Here is a 23513-nt window from a genome sequence, read left to right as displayed (position 1 = left end):
ATGAAATTCATCTGTTCATTTCCTGGCTGCTGGTACCAAGAGTGGTGATTGTGGACCCAAGCAAACTCAAGCTGTTAACTATCTCAATCTCTTCACCAGGCATACTGATGCTGCCAATTGGCCCAGTGATGAGAATCTCTGTTTTCTTGATGTTGAGCTGCAATCCGTATTGAAGACCACAATGCTTGACCTTCTGCATCAAGTGCTTCAGGTGCTCCTTAGTTTCAGCAAGCAGGGTTGTGTCATCTACATATGCAGGTTGTTGATGGATCTTCTTCCAATCCTGATGCCACATTCTTTCTCATGGAGCTCAGACTCCTGGATGATCTGTTCTGCATATAGATTGAAAAGGTATGCAGATAGGACATATCCCTAGTGTACACTCTTCCCAATTTTAAACCAGGTATACCTTATAAAAGATTTTTTTAATTGAATCTCTTATTCACTGTGCTGATAATAGGTCAAGCCTCTTGGTTTAAAAAAAGTATTATTGGGACTTGATCCTGAGTGCATGAATACTTCATTCTTGTCAAGCTAGTCTGTCATGTCCTAGTAAGACGTGTAGACTTGCCAACATAGACATAGAATATTGTTCCTTAAAAATAAGTATTCTGCTAGGGGTTGTGTACTTTTCGTTACCAATCTTTAGATAACTGAGACTGAAATTCCAATTATATATATATATATATATATATATATATATATTTGTTGTTGTTATCATGTGCCATCGAGTCACCTGCAACTCATAGTAACCCTATGTACAACAGCCCTAAACTCTGCCCTATCCTGTACTAATCTCATCATCTTCGATACGCTTACCCCCATTACCCCAGTCACTGAATCAATCCATCTCATTGAAGGTCTTCCTCTCCTGTGCTGTCCCTCCACCCTCCCAAGCATGACGTCCCTCTCCAAGGTCTGGTCCCTCCTTGTAACATGTCCAAAGTATGCCAGATGAAGCTTCAGAATCCTTGCCTTCAAGGAGCAGCCTGGCTTCACCCTCTCCAGGACAAACATGTTTGTTTTCCTAACAGTCCGTGGTATATTCAATACTCTTCTCCAACACCACAGCTCAAAGGCATCAATTCTCGTTCTATCATCCCAAGTTATTGTCCAGCTCTCTGATGCATAGAAACTGATTGCAAAGACCATGGCATGTATCAGGTGCACCTTAGTCTCCAGACTGACATCTTTCCACTTCAACACTTTAGAGAGGTCTCTAACCACAGACTTTCCCATCACAATACATCTTGTAATTTCCAGGCTTCTGGTGCCAAGAGTGTTGACTGTGGAGCCAAGCAAACCAAAACTGAACAATCTCAATCTCTTCACCATCCATTATGACGCTGCCAATTGGCCCAGTGGTAAAAATCTTTATTTTCTTGAGACTGAGTCACAATCCATACTGAAGACTGCAGTCCCTGACCTTCCACAGCAAGAGCCTCAGGTCCTCCTCAGTTTCAGCAAGCAGGATTGTGTCATCTGCATAACGCAGATTGTTGATAGATCTTCCACCAATCCTGATGCCCATCTTCTCCTCATAGAGCCTAGCCTCCGAATAATCTGTTCTGCATACAGGTTGAAAAGGGATGGAGACAGGACACATCCATGGTGTACGCCTTTCCCAATTTTGAACCATGCAGTGTTTCCTTGCTCTGTTCTGATGACTGCCTCTTGGTCCAAGCATAGGTTTTACATTAGCACAGTCAAGTGTTCTGGGATTCCCATTCTTCTCAGAGTCAGCCACAGTTTGTTATTATCCACACAGTCCAATGCCTTTGCATAATCAATGAAACAATTTATACACACACACACACACACACACACACACACACACACACAAAAGTTTAATCCCCTTAATAATTTTGAACATTAACATGTATTATGTTGCTTTTTTATCAACTATGTTGTTGCTTCAAGTTGCTATTGAATTGGCTCTGATTCTTAGTAACTGTCTATACAATAGAAGGAAATCCTGTCAGATCCTTTGCCTTTCTCACAATCTCTGCTGTGAGACTAGATGCCTGAGGCTTATTCTCACCATCCTTAATTCTAAAGAACACTCTGCACTTCTTCCAAAACATAATTTGTTTGCTCTTTTGGCGGTCCGTAAAGTCAATATTTTTTGCCAGCCTCTCAATTCAAAGGTGTCAGTTCTTCAGTCTTCCTTATTCATTGTCCAACTTTAACATGCTTATGAGCAATTGAAAAGAACATGGCGTAGATCAGGCTACCTTTGTCTATGAGCTAATATCCTGGCTTTTTAATACATTAAAGAAGTCCTTGGCGGCAGATTTGCCCAATTGAATATAACACTGATGCTTTGAGGGTGTTGATTGTAGATCCAAGTAAAAGGAAGCCTTTGACAACTTCAATCCTTCTCGGTCTGTCATGGCATTGCCTGTTCTACCTCCAGTTGTGAGGATTTTCTTTTTCTTGAGGTATGGTGTAATCCATACTGAAGGCTTTAATCATTTCTTCTACAGTGAGTGATTGAAGTCTTTCTTTTCTAAAGTCAAGGTTGTGCCATATGTATTTGACAAGTTCTTGATGAAACTTTCACCAAATCTGATACCACATTTTTCTCCATATAGTCTAGTTTCTCAGATTATTTGCTCAGCATACACACACCTCTCTTGATTTTAAAACATGTAGTATTTGCTTACTCTGTTTCAGAGTCTGCATCTCAGTGCAGATCCAGTTTCCAGATAAAAGAACTAAGTGCTTTGTAATTTTTATTCTTCTTAAAATTATTAATACTGTATTATGACCTACACAGTAAAATAATTTTACATAGAAAAAAAATACAAGTAAACATTTTTCTGGTATTTGGCTAAAGCCAAAATTCATCTGAGATCTGCAGAGAAATTTCTTTATGCCACAGCTTCTTCTGAATCCAGGTTGAATTTCTGATAGTTCATTACTACTCTAGCCATTTTTAAATGATCTTCAGCATGGCTTTACTTACAGGTGTTATCAATGATATTGTACAGTAATAGTTGCATTCTGTTGGGTCGCATTTTTCTAAAATGAGAACAAATATGGATCTTTTCCAGTCACTTGGCAAAGTAGCTGTCTTCTAGATTGTTTGGCAGAGATGAGTGATCACATTCTTGGCTGCATCTGTTTGTTGACACACCTTAATTGATATTCTGTCAACTCCTGTGGCTTTATTTTTCACACTGCCTTCAGTGCAGCATGGACTTCTTTATTAAGTACTTTTGCTCATGTGCTACGCTGTAAAATAGTTCAGTGTACCGATTGCGATATAGTACCTGTATAATCCTTCTGTCTTCTTTTGATGCTTCCTGCACAATTCAGTATTTTGCCCATAAAATCCTTCAGAGTTTCAACTTGAGGCTTGATTTTTTTCTTTTTTTCTTTTTAGGTCTTTCAGCATGAGAATTTCTGATCATGCTTCCCTTTTGGTTCTCCGACTCCGAGTCTTGCTTACTTTATGTTACTACTTTGCTTTATCCTTTTAAGCTCCCTTTGACATTTTCTATTCAAGTTCTTCATGTCTTCATTTTGCTTTAGCTCCTCTACATTCTACAACAAGAATTTTGTCTTGAATCCATTTTGTTCTTTTCGTTGTAATGACCTTTTTTTGCTTTCTTGGTGTCTGATCTTTATTAATGTTCAAGTCCTCAAATACTTTCTTATGATGGTCTCTAAATTCAGGTAGGTTTTACTCAAGGTTGTGTTTTGGCATTAGTGGACCTGATTTAGTTTTCTTCATTGTCAGTTTGAATTTTTATGTGAGCAACTAATGGTCCATTCTAATGTTGACCCGTGGTCTTTTTCTGCCAGATAATCCCAAGCTTCTCCATATTGCTTGCTACAGTAGTAGTTTTTGTTCTCTGCTTTCTATCTGGGAAGGGTCACATGTATAGCTATTGTTTATTTTTAAAAAATATCTGTAATGCATAAGCTGTTGGTAGTGAAAATTCTGTAATATGATCTCTGGTCTCATTTCTGTCACCACTGATACATTAATTACATTCGTTTTTCTTTTTTCTTTATTTACAATGTATCTGGTGACCCTCTAAATTCTTCAAATATGGATCTCATGATCTCTTTCATGAATATACAATTTCTTGAAGTCTTGTTTACAGTTTAAACTTCAATTTTGTGTTCTACATTGGAGAATAGATATTTGTACGTAATTTTCCCTCAAAATTCAAATATTTGTTGAATTATTATCATGCTCTTGTGGCCCAGTGGCAAGAAGCTGCCCTGCAGTCCCAAAGGCATGCAGTTCAAGGCCACCAACTTCTCTGCAAGAGAAGGATGGACAGTCTCCTCCTGTGCAGTTAACTGTCTCTGAAGATCCGCTAGAGGGTCAGCTATGGGTCAGTCCCAACTCTACAATATGCAACAATAGCATACTTTAATAATAGTGGAGTTAATACCATATAGGCTTTAAGAGTATCACAAATGTGAGATTGGTTATTGTTCTGGAGATAAATAGCACAATTACTTATCCTATTATTATTATTATTTTGTGCTCTGGCAGCTTCGTGGTAAAGGTTTGCACTTCCCACCCAAAGATACTCTGTAGGACAAAGACTGATAATCTCCTCCCATACAATTTACAGCCTTTTAATACCCACTGGAAGGTCAGCTATGAGTGAGTTTCAGCTCAACAGTACATAACTAAGACAATTATTATTTCTAGTCCATCAGCTGCTCCACCAAGGAAGTATAGAGAGTCTCCTGCTGTGCGATTTACCACTTCTGAACTCCCGATTGTGGGTCAGTTCTGAAGTGCTGGCACATACAATAACTGGTGGCTTAGTGGTATGTAACTGTACAGCTAATGTACAGTCATACATGGCTGGAATCCACCAGCTGTTCCGTGTGAGAAAGATGAGACATCACCTCCAAAGCAGTTTCTGCCTCAGAAAACATGACTTGATGACACTTACCAGTAACATCATTATTAAGGTCAAAGGAAATGTGATTATCTCAGTGTCTACTGTTATACTGTAAACATTTATATGTTTTAAACAGTAAAGTTGTAGTAAGCACGTTATTTCAGTATGCTGTAGTATACCTTTTTAGTATGCTGTAGTATACCTAAACATTCTACCAAATTTAGCATACTTTTATTATGCCTCCAGCATACCTTTAGTATACCACTAATACCTTTATTTCAGGCAGCATGATATTTCCCCATGTGATTTAAATGAAGAAAATCTCAGGAATTTTCATAGTAAAGCATAAAAATGAAATTTCCTCAGCACCTTTCCTAGAGAAGAAATGAAACCATTTTCAGTTTCTGTACTTGTTTGTTTTAGTCTCTGATACAATGGGCGAGTTGACAGAAAAGAAATTTGCTCAAATTGTCTGTCTGTTTATTTTCTTTGAGAATGAGAAATTTTGTGTTATATTATCTTTTTCAGGTTGCTTTCTTAGTAGGATCATCTGAAGCAGCATTTCAGACAGGGAAACCAATGTTAGGCTAGCATTTAAACTATATCTCAAAAAATTGATCTTGGTGATTTTGTTAGAAGAAACATTTTCCCCCCCTAGCAGGTCCATTATGAATAAATGTGAACCCTACCTGGTGCAGACATTTCAAAATTTTTTCTGCAAAATTTTATTAATTTTTTCATGAAACTTGACATTTAAGAAAAAAAATTGCTTTGATTAGCAAGCTGACAGAGAAATCATAATGGCAGGTCCTGCAGTTACCCGCTCCTTATCTTTTTCCATTTTTTTAATCACTACAACTTTAAATAAAAAGCTTTAAATTAAAGGATAAAGATAAACAATTCTAGAAAAGTGCTTTGTTGATTTTCCTAACTCACACCCACATACATCCCAGCATCTACTGTAGCTGAAATCTCTACTAGCTTAATGAATATATTTTAAAAAAGATACTGCTGCTTAAGTGAGATACTAATTTTAAAAGTTATTATGTATTTATCATTTTTGTTATAAAATACTTATGACTTCTATATCTTGTCTATATTTCTATTATCTACTACCACAATGGGCTAGAGCATTATAGGGCAAGGTGCAGATTCACTGGGGAATAGTCTGCTCCAAGGCAGTTAACATTAACGTTAACATTATCTACTATATTAAGAGCCTTTTTCTTCCTTTCTTCTTTAATTACTTCACAGCTTTCTGCTCTGTCCCAAGTACACTGGGCTACAAACATAAACCCCACTGTCTTGGAGTCAATTGCTACTGGTAGAAATCCTATAAGACAAAGTGGAACTGCCCTGTGGAGATCCCAAGGCAGATTTTTACAGAAGTAAATTGCACATATATTTTCTTTGGAGTGCCTGGTGGAATCAAACCACTGGCCTTTCAGTTATCAGCTGAGTATTAATTAACCACAGTGCCAGCAAGATTCCTTGCCCTTGACTATGGAACTGGCAAAATGAGTGTAGAATTTATACTCTCAAAAAGTCAAATGATTACTTATGAAGACAAATGTGACAGAATAACAGTTCGGCTAAATGGGAAATTTTAAGCACAGCGTCATAGGTCATGAAGAAGGTAAATTAAGCAACTAAGCCTGGAAATCAACACTATTGTCACAAAAGTGACAACATTTGAACTGTATGTCTATGGATGGCAGATGTGTGTTCATTGGAGATGAGACATTGATGCTAGATTACAAAGGCAAGGTACTCAGGTGGAGAAATTGTTCAAGAACAGTTTCACTAGTTGGTGAAAATGTTAAGTAAACAAGTGATATAAGGGTGAACACTTTCAAGAGGGCATTTCTTAGAACTGGCGATTCAGAACAGCATTTCCAAGATATTTGTGCTACAAAAAGGGAGAAATTTTCATCAAATAGTTTTGCCAAGTAGGTGGATTTAGTATATAAAGTTTATTTGTCTTATTGTCATTGTTCTATACTGTCCAGTAGGGACCAACTCCTAGCTGACCCTCTAGGGGCTTTCAGATACTGTAAATCACATGGGAGGATATTGCCCATTTTTCTCCTGTGGAGCAGCCGCTGGATTTGAATCACCTATCTTTGGCTTGGCAGTGCAACTCCTTACTTCTAGGCCACCAGAATTTCTTCTTTAGGCGTATTGTTATCTTTGTTGTTGTTGTTCACTCTCAAGTCAGAACTGACCCATAGCTGACCTTCCAGTGGGTTTGTAAAAACAGTAAATCGTACGGGAGTGGATGCACAATGTATGTATTATAAAAACAACAACAAAAAGACCCCCACCACAAACAACTAACTAAAGAAAGACAAAAATTAAATTTATCAGTATTTACATACTGAGAAAGGTAGTGTTTTGGTATTAATTCCTTTTGGACTGTGTTTTCCCCGTGTATATTTCCTTATCTTTCCCGATGTCCTGATATATGATTTCCTGAGTTGCTGTCATCATAGTCCTGTAGCAAGTTGCTCTGCTAAACCAAAAGCTGTGTGCTTCTGGAGGTTTAAAACCACCAATGAAAGACCACCAAAGAGAAAGATGGACATATTCACCCTTCTGTGATTTACAACAGAAACCTTATGCAGTTGAACTTTGATTATGTTGAAGAAAAAATATTGCATATTGACAATGCAAGGATGAAGCACATGTATTCATCATTACTTGTTTCAAGAGGCTCCTTTTCCCACTGTTAGTGGAATGTGCTTTTTTTCCCCCAGTAAAAGAATCAGATATCACTTTTTCATACTTCTCAGAAATATGTTTTACTCAGTAATAGTGGCTATAACTTTTCATTTTAATCGCTAATATGCTTTTCTAAGTTATCAATGTAAATACTATACTATCCATAAATATAGGCTCATCCTTTTAAAAGACTGTGTGACATATTTTATTATATAACTAACTGTGCCACAATTTATTTAACAAACCCAGTGAACTGTTTTCAGTATTATTCTTATTAAAGAAATATTACAGGGAGCATTTCATTGAGGTTACTAGTCTTCATAGTGACATGAACAGAATTGTGTTTACAATGATAAAGCTCACAACTGGGTCACAGTCAGCCTGGAAAAATGAGAGTGGTGACAGAGAGACCATTTAGAAAACTGCTGTAAGAAAATGATTGCTTCTAACAAAAAAAAATTGCCTATGGCCCTGAAAAGAAATTGGCGCATATGAAAGACACATTGCTAACAAAACAACAAAATTCATGACTGACTAGCAATAGAAACAAGAGAAAATGAAGAGTCATTTTTGTATGGTTCTGGGCATTTTAATATTTGAGATGGTTTTTAGTAAAGAAATGAGAAAGAATCCTTGGTAGCATAATGGATTGTGTGTTGTACTGCTAGATGAAAAGTCAGTCATTCAAATCTATCAGGTGCTTCCTCAGAAAAGGACCAGGAATCTTCTCCAGTAAAGGTGTATGGTCTCAAAATTCAATATAGGTTTGCTGTGAGTCAAACTTGACTCTATAGTAATTGAATTGGTTTTGCATTTATTGTGGTTGGGTTTTTATTGTAGCAATTCACAGACTTTGGAATTCTAGAAATTTATTGTAAACATAAGATAGGGTAAACTTTATATAATTTTTGAAATATTTTTATTGACATAACCACAGAAACCCTACCCCCAAACCTAGAAAAACTCATAAAAACAATATTCCTGAAAGAGGGTTGTGAGTTATAACCAAAAAAGAGTATGGAAATCTAACAAAAGGAAGACAAAAATTTGTCACACAAAGAAGCCTAGAAGAGTTTTTAAAATGTGTAAGGTATTACTGGTCAAGGGACTAAAAAGAGAAATAGAAATTTTGACTTTGAGATTTTTAAAATACAATGGGAGTGTTGTAATGAAAGTCTATTTGTTATTGTTGTGTACATTCAAGTTGGAACTGGCCCATAACCAATCCTCCAAAAGGTTTTCAGAAGGAGTAATCACAAGGAGGAGATTGCCCATCCTTACCCATGGATTTGAACCATGAGCCTTTAGGATTGCAGGGCAGATCTTACTATTAGGCCATCAGAGCTATTTAGTAAAATGTTGAAGAGAAAGAGGATTATTTTAGAGACTAAAGTGTGCCTGACTCAAGTCATTCTATTTTCAGTGGTGTTTTATGCATGTAAATGTGGAACAATATATAAAGAAGTCCCTCGAAAAGATATCATGCTGGTAAAAGTAAAGAGTCAGCGAATAGAGGAAGATCCTTGATGACACAATACCAATAAAGTGTTTGAGAATAGCTCTAGTAAAACATGAGCTAATTTATTAAAACCCTCTTATTGGTTTACTTAGAGTAAAACTCAGGTCTAAATTTCAGCAATTTTGAAAAATGGGACTTGGGGTTATTAATTTTAATAAGTGTATAACATAACAGATTTATAAAAGATTTTAAACTATTTATCATGAAAAATGTAGAAATATTCTCTAGTGAACAGTCTCTTTGATTTGAATGACCTAGTACTGTATCAGGGAGCTCTGGTGGCATAATTTCTAGAGACTCAAAGACGGGCAGTTTAAATAACTGGTTCCGATGGGCAACCTGCTTTCCATGCAATGTAGAGTCTTTTAAAACCCCCTGGAGGGTCAGCTATGAGACAGTTCTGACTTGATGGCAGTGAGTTTTTAGTTGAATGTGTCAATATCTCCAAATAGCCTTTTAATTAAGTTAGGAAGTAAATATTTTTATTTGGTACAACTTCTATCATTAGCTTTTTATTATTTATTCTTACAGTCAGTATCCAACTTTAAGATTATCCTCCTCAAATTTTTATGTGCAGAGAGGAAGACATTTATATCACATTGGTTAAATTTGGTCATTCGCATCTAGCTATAAGGCAGTTCAGGTGGCACAATGGATAGACAGTTGCTCTGTCAACTCCAAGGCAAATGACTTGAACCCTTGTTACTCTATGGAGAAGTAAGGAAATGTTTCCATGTGATTTACAACCTCTGAAAACCCAGCAGATCTCACGTGAAAGCAATGAACAACAGTTCAATAGTGTATTGCTATTATTTGAAAGAGTTGAAGATGGAAAAATTTCAAGTGTAAGATTTACATTCAATAATATTCAATTTATAAATTCCTTGCATTTATTTCACACAGATTAATCAGATTTGAAGTACATATGTATTTTGCCACATATCCTTCCTCATGTATATACCTCAACTCTTTAAAAGACTGGCCTAGAGGCAATGACTATCCAGTAGGCAGTGAAAAATTGTTCATAGGAGCAGGGAAATCATAAAGGAAATTTATCATAACTCATGTTCTTCATTACAGGCATTATAGTATGCTGAAGTCTATTTTAGGGAGGTCTCTATATAGAGAGGTTATGTTAATCATTATAGAGGAAATTCTGAATTCTGAAATACCGTTCAATATGTACCGAGTTTGATTTGTGTGTGCATGCTTGGTTTTATTTTTTTATAATAAGTTATTGTTGCTTTTAGGTACTGTTCAATGAATTCTGATTTGGAATGACCACATGTGACAGACTAGAACTGCCTAAGAGGGATCTGTAGTTATTATATTTATGGGAGCAGATTACCAGGCATTTCTCCTGCGAAGCCATTAAGTATTTTCAAATATTTAGTTAACAAAAGAGCTCTTAAAAGTTGCAACACCAGGCAGGCTCCTTACATGAAGATATTAAAAGAAAAAGTACACAGGACTGTATTATTTGAGTTGTTGTTGTTAGGTGCCATCGAGTCATAGACGACTCATAGTGACCCTATGAACAAAAGGCTGAGCACTGTTCATACATTGAGTTTCTGAAGACAAGCCATTTCTGAAGTGGGTGCCGCTCCTGCTTCCAGGCTTGTTTTAATCAGGAAGCTCCACCAAGCAGTGTTCACCATGGGTAACCATTACCACGTTTGGCACATCAGTGTCACAGTGTTCAGCATCACAACAACCACGAGTTACTGCTGTACAGCAATGCACAGACCAGTGCTATACCACCTAGAAGAATGTTTGACAGGAAAACAATTTGAACCCGGCCTGAGGGCCACAGATTAAAATCACCCACCCACCTGGGCTTGGTAGCATAACATTCTGTCCACTAGGCCAACGTCGCTCTCTCTATGTTGTTGTTGTTATTGTTGTTAGGTGCCGTCGAGTCATAGGCAACTTATAGCGACCCTATGAATGAATAATTCCCCAGATGCAATAAGGAAAAACAACCTTTCAGTATTAGTAAAAAAAAATAGTAAAAAATAATTTTTATTATGATTTATATGTAACTGGACATAGTGAACACTAGAGGTTCTTTCCATAATCACTTGCCAATTAGACAGATAAATTGCAGTATCTAAAGCACTTCTTTGCAGATATAGGAGAGCAGAGAGGATTTTCTAAGTCTAAAGATGGTTATTGCCTTTTATATTTGGGTTAAGTATTACTTTACAAAATATATTACTGTCTATAGTTCAAAGTTAAAGTGAAAAAAGGTTTTACCTTCAAAAATTTATATATAATTTCTAGTAAACAAACAATTTAAGGTAAAATTTGCATATGGCAGTTTCAAATGACGGTTTACATATGGCAGTTTCCAAAGGAAAACTCTAGTTCAGGAAAGATGCATTTCCTTTCCCAGTAACAGACAGCTTAATGTAATCTGCATGACTGTTAAGAAAACAGAGTCTGAGGACAAAACAAATGTTGATTAGATAGTTCAACCAGTTTTGCAGGTTTGAAACCTGGGTGTTTTAGAGCTATGCCATGTGTTTGAACAATCCTAAACTTATTAATACCACCCTATCAATGGGAATATTGTAATGCAACAGAGAATAAAATCTTCGCCTTTCCATCATCTTGAAAAAGGAATATATGACATTCATCAGAAGGAAGGAATCATTCATAGATTCTGCTTATTCTTATTTTTGACATTCTAATTTAATTGAGGGTTTTTTTGATAAATATTCTAGGGGAAAAGTTCATTTGAATTCCTATACATTTGTATGTAAAATAAAATTCTGCAAATAGATGATACTGTTTATAAGAAAAATCACTGTGTACTTCCTTTTGTCAAGTTACTCAATAACTCCTGGCATGCATATATTCCAGCAAAGTCAAGTCAACTCCAGTAAAAAAAAATTCAGGGTTATAGTAAAATAAAAAAACTAGTTTTACTTGAGAAAAGTACAATGAAAAGAAATATATATTTAAATAATTTCATTTTATTTTTATAGAAATAGTGACATCATCACAGATTATTTATAATGAACTAACACTATTTGAAGGTAAATGCTATGTTCAAATAAAAAAAATATCCAAAGAGAAGAATACAGAGGATTGCCCAAGAGCATGACATTACAATCAGCTGTTCCCCTCTTTTCCCACTAGGAAGATAAACTGAATGTTTAGTCATTGGCAATGGTTTGTTAAAACTAGAGCCAGTACTGCAATCTCAGAGGTACACAGTTTGAAGCCACCAGATGCTGTGCTGGAGAAGGAGTGGAAATCTCCTCCAGATCCAATTTGACGGTACACACACACACACACACACACACACACAAAATAATAAAATTTTAAAAAACCCCAACAACCTAGAGCCAGTACTTATGATTTGGTATCAGAGGTTCTTCCATCTAGTACTACCCCTTTCTTATGGATTCCTTAGGTAAAAGATTACAGCATGGGAAGCTCAACTCATTGCCTTTTGTCAGAACCAACTCACACCTAACCCTTTAGTGTATCTCTAAGCTGCAAATTGTGTGGAAGAAGATTGTCCACCTATCTTCCACGGAGCAGCTGGTGGATTCACAGAACCAGAGAGATAACTTTTGGGTTAGCAGCACAGCTCACTATGGATGGTCTACATCATCAGAGTTTGGCACAGGAAGCAGAGAACTGAAAACCAGATCTCATTCTCAACAAGCAGAATCATTCTACTGTGAAATGCAGCTGTCAAAAGTCCCTCTTCATGGCTGATAATGACAAGGCATTGAGTAGATGGTTCTTATGTTGATCATTCAATTTTTAATTTAATGCCTTATTTATTTTGTTAATGTTTAAAGCCCTCATTTGGGAGGGTTCCATCAAAATAATTCAGAATTATTTTAGGTAGAAGTATATTCTATTTATTTATAAGTCTCTATAGTTTTTTGTCATCTGAATTGTCACATTTCTCCAACCAGCAGAAAGTATTTCCTTATGATTTTCTGTATTTGAATACGTTCTACCAGTTTATACTAACCTTGAAAAATTTTCTTTTTCCCATTTCAAGTTCCACCCAATCTGACTGTTCCGCAGGAAAAATCACCTTTGGTCACCAGAGAAGGAGACACAATAGAACTGCAATGTCAAGTAACTGGAAAACCTAAACCGATCATCCTTTGGTCTAGAGCTGACAAAGAAGTCGCAATGCCTGATGGATCAATGCAAATGGAGAGTTATGATGGAACCCTGAGGATTGTGAATGTATCTAGGGAAATGTCAGGAATGTACCGATGTCAGACCAGCCAGTACAATGGATTTAATGTGAAGCCCAGGGAAGCGTTGGTGCAGCTCATCGTGCAGTGTAAGTAACTTCACTTTCTATGAGTTTCTATGTAGGGACAAAAGGGAAATAGGAGACATTTTTTGTACTACTAAAACAAGTTCATTTTTTGAATTGTTACCATGAAAAATTCTACATTATCACTACTCAATTTAAGGTATAATTTTCCTTAAATCTGATTATTACTTGAGCCAATATGAACTAATAGAATAGAGCTGTGTTAGAATGCATAGGATGATTATGATGGTGCTGTAAGAGTGGTTAATGCCAAAGAATCAACAAACCTAATGGTTAAAAACTGGCCATGTGCAATGAAGCAAAGTGCCGACTGGAAGTAATTGCTAATTCAGGTTATAATTCTCGTTTGTTTTCACAGTTCATGTTTCTACTCAGACAATTGCATGTCCTTTGCTCAAATTATCCACCTATTTCAAGGCATCCCTTTGCTTAATTTGTGGAGACCTAATCAGTGAAATGCTATGTTTGCGTATCTGCAGTTGTTAAGAGTGGACTGCGTAATTATCTAGTAATATTGAGGTAATTCAGGCAGAGACTGGATGCTCAATTTTTGCCTGATTTCCTTAAAAGATAATTGTTTTAATTGTGAAAGTTGAATAAGATAATTTTTAACTGTTATTGAAGGTTTTCAGTGCAGCTCTACATAAAATAGAACAAGAAAATACAAAATGCTTTGCATTTATTCTTAGTTTAAAATACCTAATTTTATTAGTTCATACTTTGAACTTGTTGAAAGGCAAAATCAGTCCTTGGAGAGGAGTGTCATGCTTGGGAGAGTGGAGGGACAGCACAGAAGAGGAAGACCCTCAATGAGATGGATTGATTTAGTCACTGGGGTAATGGGGATGAGTGTGTCAGACACAATGATATTGGCAAGGGATAGAGCAGGGTTTAGGACTGTTGTACATAGGATTGCAATGAGTCACAGGCAACTCAAGGGCACATTATAACAACAACAACAAAGGTTTATGAGTGTTACAATGTCACTGGTGTTGAGTTATCAGAAGAGGGACTGATAACTTCCAGATGCTATGACTGTGTCAAAAGAGAAGCAAGCTAAATACTATCTGTTCAGTCTAAATAAGGGTAATGTAAATACTGATTGATGTATTACTGGTTCAATACCTGGTAATAAAGTCTTCAGGAAAGCAAATGAATTAGATAAAACTTTACACTTCAGTAACAGTATTATTTTTACCGGTGGTTCTTGGTTCTTCTGTAACTCAGAACATTGGTACTAGAATTAAGTCTACAATGTCCTTATATTTATATTTCACATAAAGAAGTTATCAGATTGAATTTACTGGTTTTACATTTAAAATAATAATTAAAATACAGATTTGCTATGTCAGCACTGTGAAATAACCAGTGACTACAGAACAACTATATGTGTTTGAGTTATGAGGGAGAAACAAAAGTAGCAGCTTCTTTCCTCTGCAGAAATCCAAATGTATGATGGACCCCTGGCAGTGTTAATGTTTTGAACTGTTAAGCAGAGAGTGGTGGTTCAAATCTGCTCATTTTAGGAGAGAAAAAGGAAGCAGTGTTTCCATTAAAACTTAAAATTTAGGAAACTGAACAAAGGGTCTCCAGAAGTTGGCATGCACTTGATGGCAATGGGTTGGTTGGGTTTGGTTCTGTCCATCTTATAAATAGCTATTGTGGCATAGTCTACAGGGAGTCTTGCTGCTAACCCAAAGATGATGCCTCTCTGGTAGTTTGAATCCACCAGTGGTTCTATGATAGAAAAATACTATATATATATATAGTACATGGGTATGAGGTTCATATGAAAACAATGTCAGGAAAAATGGGGGAGGGGGAGAGAGAGCGAGAAGATTACTTAATATTACAAAAAAAGATAAGAGGTTTTGTGAAGAACAATGTATTCAAAATTTGTAAATAAATCAGAGTAATATAAAAAAGGTAAAATTATCTTTCAGTAAATGAAAAAGACAAAAAAAAAAAGATGAAAAGAACTCTCATATAACCACACAGGAGTTTGATACAACTGAAAACAACTTAGCCTATTAAGACTCTCCGCCTTCTCTGGATTTATGCACAAATTGTATTATTCCAGGAACTACTAAGGCTATTAGTTTTCATTCAGGTCAACTCCCTCTTAAGATGGTTCAATACAGGTAACAGCCATGGACCCCAGTAGCTCTCTCTGGAGGATTCTAAAACAAGAATTCAAGAGCAAGTATCTCCAGTGCCCACAGAAAATACAAAACTCTAGAAGTCTATTGATTGAAATAAGTTTCTCTTTCTTCCTGCTTCTATAATTATAATCCTTTAGAAAGTACTTGCATTTAGCACATGATTTTTAAATTCAACTCTATAATAGTTGATGATGATAAGTCGTGACATATTATCACTAATATGACAAGGATGTAATTTACTGAGGGACACTGATAGACACAGGCAAAGCTAATTCTCATAACATAGACTGTTTTTGTTGTTGTTGGTTGCCATTGTCTCAAGTATGACTCATAGCCACTCTAAGAACTGAAGTCTGCCTGTCGTATGCCACCCTCATCATCTCGGGTATGCATGAGATCATTACTTCAGTAATATCTAAATGTAAAAAGGAAGATATTAGATTATTCCTGTTTAGTGACTTGTGCGAAACTTTTTTAAAAAGGCTTGAACTGTATATTTTAGTGTGGTATTTTGCCTTAATATTCATTGTGGTGGAAAAAAGCCCAGAATTATGGGGTGTATTTGTGTGTGTATGCATTTATTTGTTTTGAAATGTGAGAAAGTAACAGAGCTCTGGTGGCCTGGGGGTAAGAGGCTATGTTGCCAATCCGGAGGAATATGGTTTGAATCTACCAGCTGCTCCACAGCAGAATGATGAGCAATCTCTTGTGCAATCTATTGACTTTGAAAGACTGTTGGAGGGTAAGTAATAAATGAGTTGGCACTGACTTGATGGCATGTAACAACAACACACTAATGATCATAATAAATAAAATCTAGCATCTCCAGAACACATATTCCTAGTAAGTTTTTCTTGTGTTAATATAAATAGTTCACTAAATAGTCAGAACAACTAAAAGTGTACCATGCTTAAAAACACTAAAAGCACAAAATTGTGTATAGAAATTTACTAAGTGTATACTATAAGGTGACTTCTTGCTGCCTGAGCATAGTGGTCCATGTGTGCATGTAAGTAATCGCATGTTAAAGCCCCAGAGGGAGAGGGGAGAAGGCAGCCATATCATTCCTGAATGACTCCACCCAGGGTTTCGGGGACTTCTTGCTGCCCCAGCATGGTGGTCCGCATGCGTGCGCAAGTATTCACAAGTTTTTGGGGTCCTGTGCCTTTGCAGCTTGTGTTTGATGTGTAGTACTGCTCTTCCCTCCACCCCTAACCCCCAGGAGCGAGGTCCTTGAGACTTGGCCTAGGGTTTAAGGCAAGTGGTGGCTTAAAGCCCCAAAAGTTCAAATTGATTTTTTGTCAAACATTCTTCTAGGTGGTCTAGCTCTGGTCTGTGCATTGCTGTACAGAGGTAACTCATGGTTGCTGTGATGCTAAACACTGTGAGGCTAAGGTGTCAAATGCGATAATGGTTACCCATGGGGGACAGTGTTTGGTGGAGCTCCCCGATTATAACAAGCTTGGAAGCAGGGGTGGCATCCACTTCTGAAATGCCTTGCCTCTGGAAACCCAATGAGCAGTGCTCAGGTCTTTCGTTCTTAGGGTCGCTGTGATTTGTCTATGACTCAATGGCACCTAACAGCAACAACAACATACTATAGGGACTCAAACATTCATTTTGTGTATATTGATACATATATGCATACTGTATTTTCTTCACATACACAAGAATCTACACACACATTGTTCTTAGGTGCTATTGAGTGAACAGCTATGTTAGAGACAATAGATCTGAACCCTGTTCTGTCCTGTACCATCTTCACCAACTCTGTCTTCTTTGAGCCCGTTGTTGTAGTCACTCTGTCAATCCATTTTGTTGAAGGCCTTCTTCTTTTTTTACAGAGCCCCTACCTTTCTCAGCATTATGTCTTTTTCCAAAGTATGGCCACTCTTGACAACATGTCCAAATTAAGAGGCAAAGTTTAGCCATCCTTTCCTTTTAGAAGCAACCTATTTACAGTTCCTCCAAGGCATGTTTGTTCTTTTGTCAGTCAATGGGATATTCGGTATTCTTTTCCAGCACCACAGTTCAAAATCATTGCACAATTTTCTTATGCATATGAAGCTATTAAAAATGCTAAGGTGTAGGGAGCACTGGTGGCCTAGTGGCAAGAAGCTGCACTGCAATCCCAGAGGTGGTGGTGGTTGTTGTTGTTGTTGTTGTTATGTGCCATCAAGTCGCTTGCGACTCATAATGACCCTTTGTACAAGAGCCCTTAAAGCAGTACTATCCTGTGCCAACCTCGCCATCTCAGACAAACTCATTCCCAACACTCCACTCACAGAACTGATCCATCTCATCACCATCCCTCCATTCTCCCAAACATGATGTCCCTCTCCAAGGACCAGTCCCTCCTTGCAACATGCCCAAAGTATATCAGACTAAGCTTCAGAATCCTTGACTCCAAGGAGCGTTCTGGCCTCATCCTCTCCAGGACAAACCTGTTTATTGTCCCAGCAGTCCATGGTATATTCAACACTCTTCTCCAGCACCACAGCTCAAAGGCATCAATTCTTTCTGTCATCCCTATTCACTGTCCAACTCTCCGATGCATAGCACGTAATTGCGAAGACTATAGCCTGGATTAGGTGCACCTTAGTCTCCAGCCTGACATCATTGCTCTTCAGTACTCTTGAGAGGTCCCTCACAGCTGACTTTCCCAATGCAATTCGTCTTCTGATTTCCTGACTGCTGTTACCAAGAATGTTGACTGTGGAACCAAGTAAACTAAAACTGTTAACTATCTCTATCTCTTCACCATCCATACTGATGCTGCCAATTGGCCCAGTGGTGAGAATCTTTGTTTTCCTGATATTGAGCCTCAATCCATACAGGAGGCTGCAGTCCTTGACCTTCTGCAGCAAGTACTTCAGGTCCTCGTCAGTTTCAGCAAGCAGGGTTGTATCCTCACATAATGCAGGTTGTTGATGATTCTTCCACCAATTCTGATGCCACATTACTCCTCGTGCAGCCCAGCATCTTGGATGATCTGTTCTGCATACAGATTGAAAAGGTATGGAGACAAAATGCATCCCTGATGGACCCTCTTCTTGATTTTGAACCAGATAGTGTCTCCTTGCTCTGTTCTCTGACGACTGCCTCTTGGTCCAAGTATAGGTTTCGCATTAGCACAATCAAATGTTCTGGGATTCCCATTCTTCTCAGAGTTAGCCATAGCTTGTTGTGATCCAGAGAGTCTAAAGCCCAGAGGTACGTGGTTCAAATCCAGCAGATGCTCTGCTCAAGAAGGAGGGGCAATCTCGTCCTGTACCAGTCATATCCAATTTGATGGTACACACAAAAAATAATAAAAGAAAAGAAAATATAGGCTAAGGTTTGGCTCAAGGGCACCTTGGTCTGTAAACTGACATCTGCACTCTTTAGAATCTTGGAAAGGTCCTTGGTAGCAGATTTCCCCAATTCACCATGACTTGATTTATTGAGTGCTCCTGCTATAGACATTAATTGTGGATCCAAGTTTTAAAAAACTTAGGCATATAGTTATGTAGTACATTTTTATGTGTATGTGTATACTGACACTCAAGGAGCTCTCGTGGCATAGTCCAAAGAGAATTGCACTGCTAATCCAAAGATTGTGAGTCTCCTGTGGACAGAATCCACCAAGGTTTCCCAGGAGAAACATGGACTGTCCACTTTCATTAAGATTTATGGTCTTGGACACATGATACAGGCTTGTCGTGAGCAGGAACTGACTCACGTCAATGGGTTTTACTGTACATCAATTTCTGCATGTCTGTATCTATTCTTACATATCCATAGCCTATAAATAATGGAACAATCCACTTAGTTTAAAATTCTAAATCCCCAAATTAGATACAATCCTAGTTAATGTTGTATTAAAATTATAAAGTAATCATATCATGAAAATTCCTTGAATTATTTACTATCTCCAATTAATTTGCCTCTTCTTAAAATGAGTTGAAAGAGAGAGATTTTACAAATGACAAGACCCTAGAGGTATTTAATACTATTCTATATCCTGTTAAGAGTAATTTAGTCACCATAATGAAATCGTTTAAATTATTAAGTTCATATGCACATTGTTATCTCCTGGAAAGAAGGTTATTTATTTTGTCTAACTCTTAATTTTTATAATTTCCAGTTAATACACATGACCAGAGCAGAAAATGAAGATACAAAAATGTAAATATAACTTTCAAAAACTAGTAGCTTAAAATTAAGCTGAAAGAAAAGAGAATTCTAAGCCAAATATAACTGCAAGTACAAAACCACTGTTAGTATTTTTTAAAACCCTTAAATTTTTATCATTTAGTTTTATTCTTGATTCATTTCATTTCTGTATTGATCACATTATAATTATTTTCATTATAATTTGTAGCTTATTATATTTGAAGCTGCATTATTGTTGCTGTTAAGTGTCATCAAGATGACCACAGCCAATAGTGACCCTATGAATTACAGCTCTGTCCCAGCCCTATCCTCTGCCATTCTCATCATCTCTGCTACTCGTTAGTCCATTCTTATAGTCACTGTGTCAGTCCATCTGTTGAGTGTCTTCGTCTTTTACTAACTCTCCACCTTTCCAAGCATGGTGAATTTTTCCAAGAACATGCCACTCTCAGCAGCATGCCCATCTTATGAAGAAGGAAGTTTTACTATTCTTGTATCTAACGAGACCCTGGTAGCACTTTTTCCTAGATATGTATTTTTTTTTCTTTTAAGAGTCAATAGGATATTCTGTATTGTTCTCTAACATAACATTTCAAAGCCATTGAGTCTTCTTTCACTTGTATTCATTGTCCAGTTTTCACATGCATAACAAGTAATTGAAAAGATTATATATTAGATCATGTACACCTTGGTCTTTAAAATGTCGTAATTGATTCTCAGTAATTTGTAAAAGTCCCTGAAGGTAGACTTTCTCAATGCAATATGTCCCTTGACTTCTGGTACCAAGGGTGTTGATTGTGGATCCAAGTAAGATGACATCATCAACAATTTCATTTAGGCCAATGGTAAGCATTTTTGCTTTAGTGATGTTAAGATATAATCCATGTTCAAGGCTTCAGACTTTGATCTTCTGCACCAAATATTTTAAGTCTTCCTCTGCTTTTGCTTTTCAACCCCTCCTAATAGAACCATATTTAATCTTAACAACATTGCACTAAGCATAATAACCAGGCAATAAACAGAAACTTCTTATTTTTAACTTGTTTATAAAAATGTACTCTCTTTTCAACCATTTACTCTCATCACCTTTGAACACAATACTAGTTTGTCACATGGGCAAATAGATGTTATTGCTGTTGAATTCAATAGGTAAATAATTTGTTCCTATGTTCTGTATCCCTCACTCTTGATATTATGTGTTTGTTCATGTAGATTTTTTGAGGGGTAGTGCCCACTTTTGTTTTGGAGTTTGGATTCAGCACTGATTCCTCTATTGAAAAGAACACTTTTTGTACTATGTCTTATCCCTCTTCGTGTGCATTATTTTTATAGTTCATTTTGTTAAGAGTGGTAGCAGACCAGTTATAAGAAATGTCAACTCAACATTATCCCTTAAGCTTGACCTACTGTATAAGTCCATGATTTCCAATATAAACAGGTCTTCCTTTGTTCAGTTTCCTGGCGCCTCTTTTTCCCTTGGTTTCGCTGGTGGATGACTGGAAGAGCTTCCAGATACTTGGATTCATCAGGTGAATGACTCATGTGATTGTAGGTATGCAGACTGGTTTTGCAGAAATTGGTGAGCAATGGGCTAGAATCCTGTAAGGCTGGATGCTGTGTCTCAGGAAAGTGACCATCCCAAAAGAGAGAGTTAATATGGGCGTCCCATGAGTTTACTTTAGGCCTCGAGTACAGTAGGACTTGTATCCCATTTTAATCCCCTCTCTTTAATACAATAAATACCTTAGCACAAAATAAACAGTTAATAGTTGGTTAGGAAAGATATTTTGAATGATAAACCTTAGACACCTGGATCCTCATTTTCATGATGAGTTTATGAATCTTCCTCTGATTCTAATGCCACTCTCTTCTTCATAGAATCCTGCTTCTTGAATGATTTGCTCAGTGTACCGATTAAATAAATAGGTATGGTAATGAATAGAACCTTGATGCACACCTCTCTTAATTTTATTTATATTATTTTTGTTTTATACTGGTTTATATCCATAGTTCAAACACATTGTTTTCCACACCGATATTTTCCATTTCCTTCACCCCCTAAATCAAATTGTGTGACCCTATAATTAATGCCCCACATCCTGACCTTCTACTTTCAGTCCCCACCCCTTGGATCCTCATACTCATTCTACAATGATGTTTTTATACAGTATTTGTCCTTATGGGTCTGATTTAGTTCACTCAGAATAATACCCTCTATTCTCCCTAAGTTATGTAGTAATTTACAAAAGTGTTGCTCCTGTGTGCTGCATAGTATTCCACTGTATGAATGCGCCATAATTTCTCAATCCATTCTATTGTGGTTGGAAATCTGGGCTGTTTCCATGGTCTTGTGATGCTGAATTATAGTGCTATGAACATTGGTATAAAAGTCTCTGTTTGTGCCTCACTTCTCATTTTCTTAGGGTGTATTCCAAGCAGAGGAATAGCTGGGTCATATGGAATTTCTGTGTTAGACCTTTTGAGGAAGCACCAAACTGCCTTCCATGGCAGTTGTACAATTTTGAAAAAATAAGCTAAAGAAACCATTAAATAGCTGCTTCTACATCCTTGCCCTAGAGTTATTATTCCTTTTTCCATTATTAATGTGAGTAAATTATCAATATTGTGAGCTCTGGAGGCCTAGTGGTAAGAACATGCATTGCTATCCCTAAGGCACACAGTTCAAATCTACTAGCTGCTCCACAGGAGAAGATAAAAAATCTCCTATATGTTTAACTGCTTTTTAAAACCCAATGGAGGGTCAGCTATCATTTCTTACTCTACAGCACACAACAACAGCAACAGTAACAAGGTAGCAAAGATGTATATTGCAACAGAACAAATTGTCCTTCTGGAATTTCTAGACTCTTCAGGTTTTCCAGAGAACCAGCAGTAAAACTTTGATGGAAAAATAATTTTTATGCTAGAATTATTCTTCTTCCCCTCAATATTTCAGATACTTGAAAGATATTGGAGATAGCAGCCAACTATCCACTAGTCTGTCCTTTGCACACCACTCCCCAATTCTGTCCAGCCCACATTAAGTCTGGTTGGATTAGCCCACAGGAACTACCTGAAAACCAGCCATTACTTTGAGGCCAGTAAGATGCTGCTGTATATAACCTTTCAACCTTTCAGTTGCTTAATAAGTAGGAATCTCTCTTAACTATGTGTTAATCAAATAGTTTTCTCTGTGTCTCTGAACAGAGAAAGATAATGAAGAAGAGATACTCTTTAATCAGTTCACCTCTGCATAGAAACCAGAGATAGGCCAGTTGATATGAGTGCAAGGGCCTTACCCACACAAAGGAATTAAGGTCTAAAATCTCAATAGTTTTATCTTTGACATTGAAGAAAAGTGGAATTATCTCACCCTTAACTCCTGTAAAGTCCCCTTTCTTTCACCCTGAAACCAGCATCTGGTAGAAAACAAATCTTAAAAGATACTCCTAGCCAAGATAGAGATTCACTGAAGAGTGGCCTTCTGTGTTCTCATCATCCCACAGCATGAAGGGCCTACGTGAATCATTAATATCCGGTGCACCATTAGTGGTGTTCTTTTATGTACACCAGCAGCTATTGCACACCATCGTTTCCTTTTGATACTGAATTTCAACAATATTCTTGACCTATTTGATTTACTTAACTTTAAATATGGAAATGCTGCAAAGAACCATGTATTATTAGGCTGAAAAAAACAAGTTCCCCCTCTCCAAACTGGTTATTGTTGATGATTTGTTTTGGGGTGTTTTTTGTTTTTG

The 23513-nt window shown here is 37.0% G+C and overlaps 1 protein-coding gene across 1 annotated transcript in view; it reads left to right on the top strand.

Moving 5' to 3' along the window:
- The window catches only part of MDGA2 (MAM domain containing glycosylphosphatidylinositol anchor 2), a gene marked incomplete at its 5' end in the record, with an annotated part of 686261 nt that overhangs the window by 428055 nt on the left and 234693 nt on the right, over positions 1–23513 (top strand). The window contains one exon of the mRNA XM_006896016.1: positions 13145–13438. Coding sequence (XP_006896078.1) covers positions 13145–13438 — 294 coding nt within the window. The remainder of the gene's footprint in view (positions 1–13144; positions 13439–23513) is intronic.

Source organism: Elephantulus edwardii, unplaced genomic scaffold (assembly GCF_000299155.1).
Source record: "Elephantulus edwardii isolate Elephantulus edwardi_28Jun2011 unplaced genomic scaffold, EleEdw1.0 scaffold00179, whole genome shotgun sequence".
NCBI classification, from domain to species: domain Eukaryota; kingdom Metazoa; phylum Chordata; class Mammalia; order Macroscelidea; family Macroscelididae; genus Elephantulus; species Elephantulus edwardii.
This window is presented reverse-complemented; position numbering and strand designations above follow the sequence as displayed.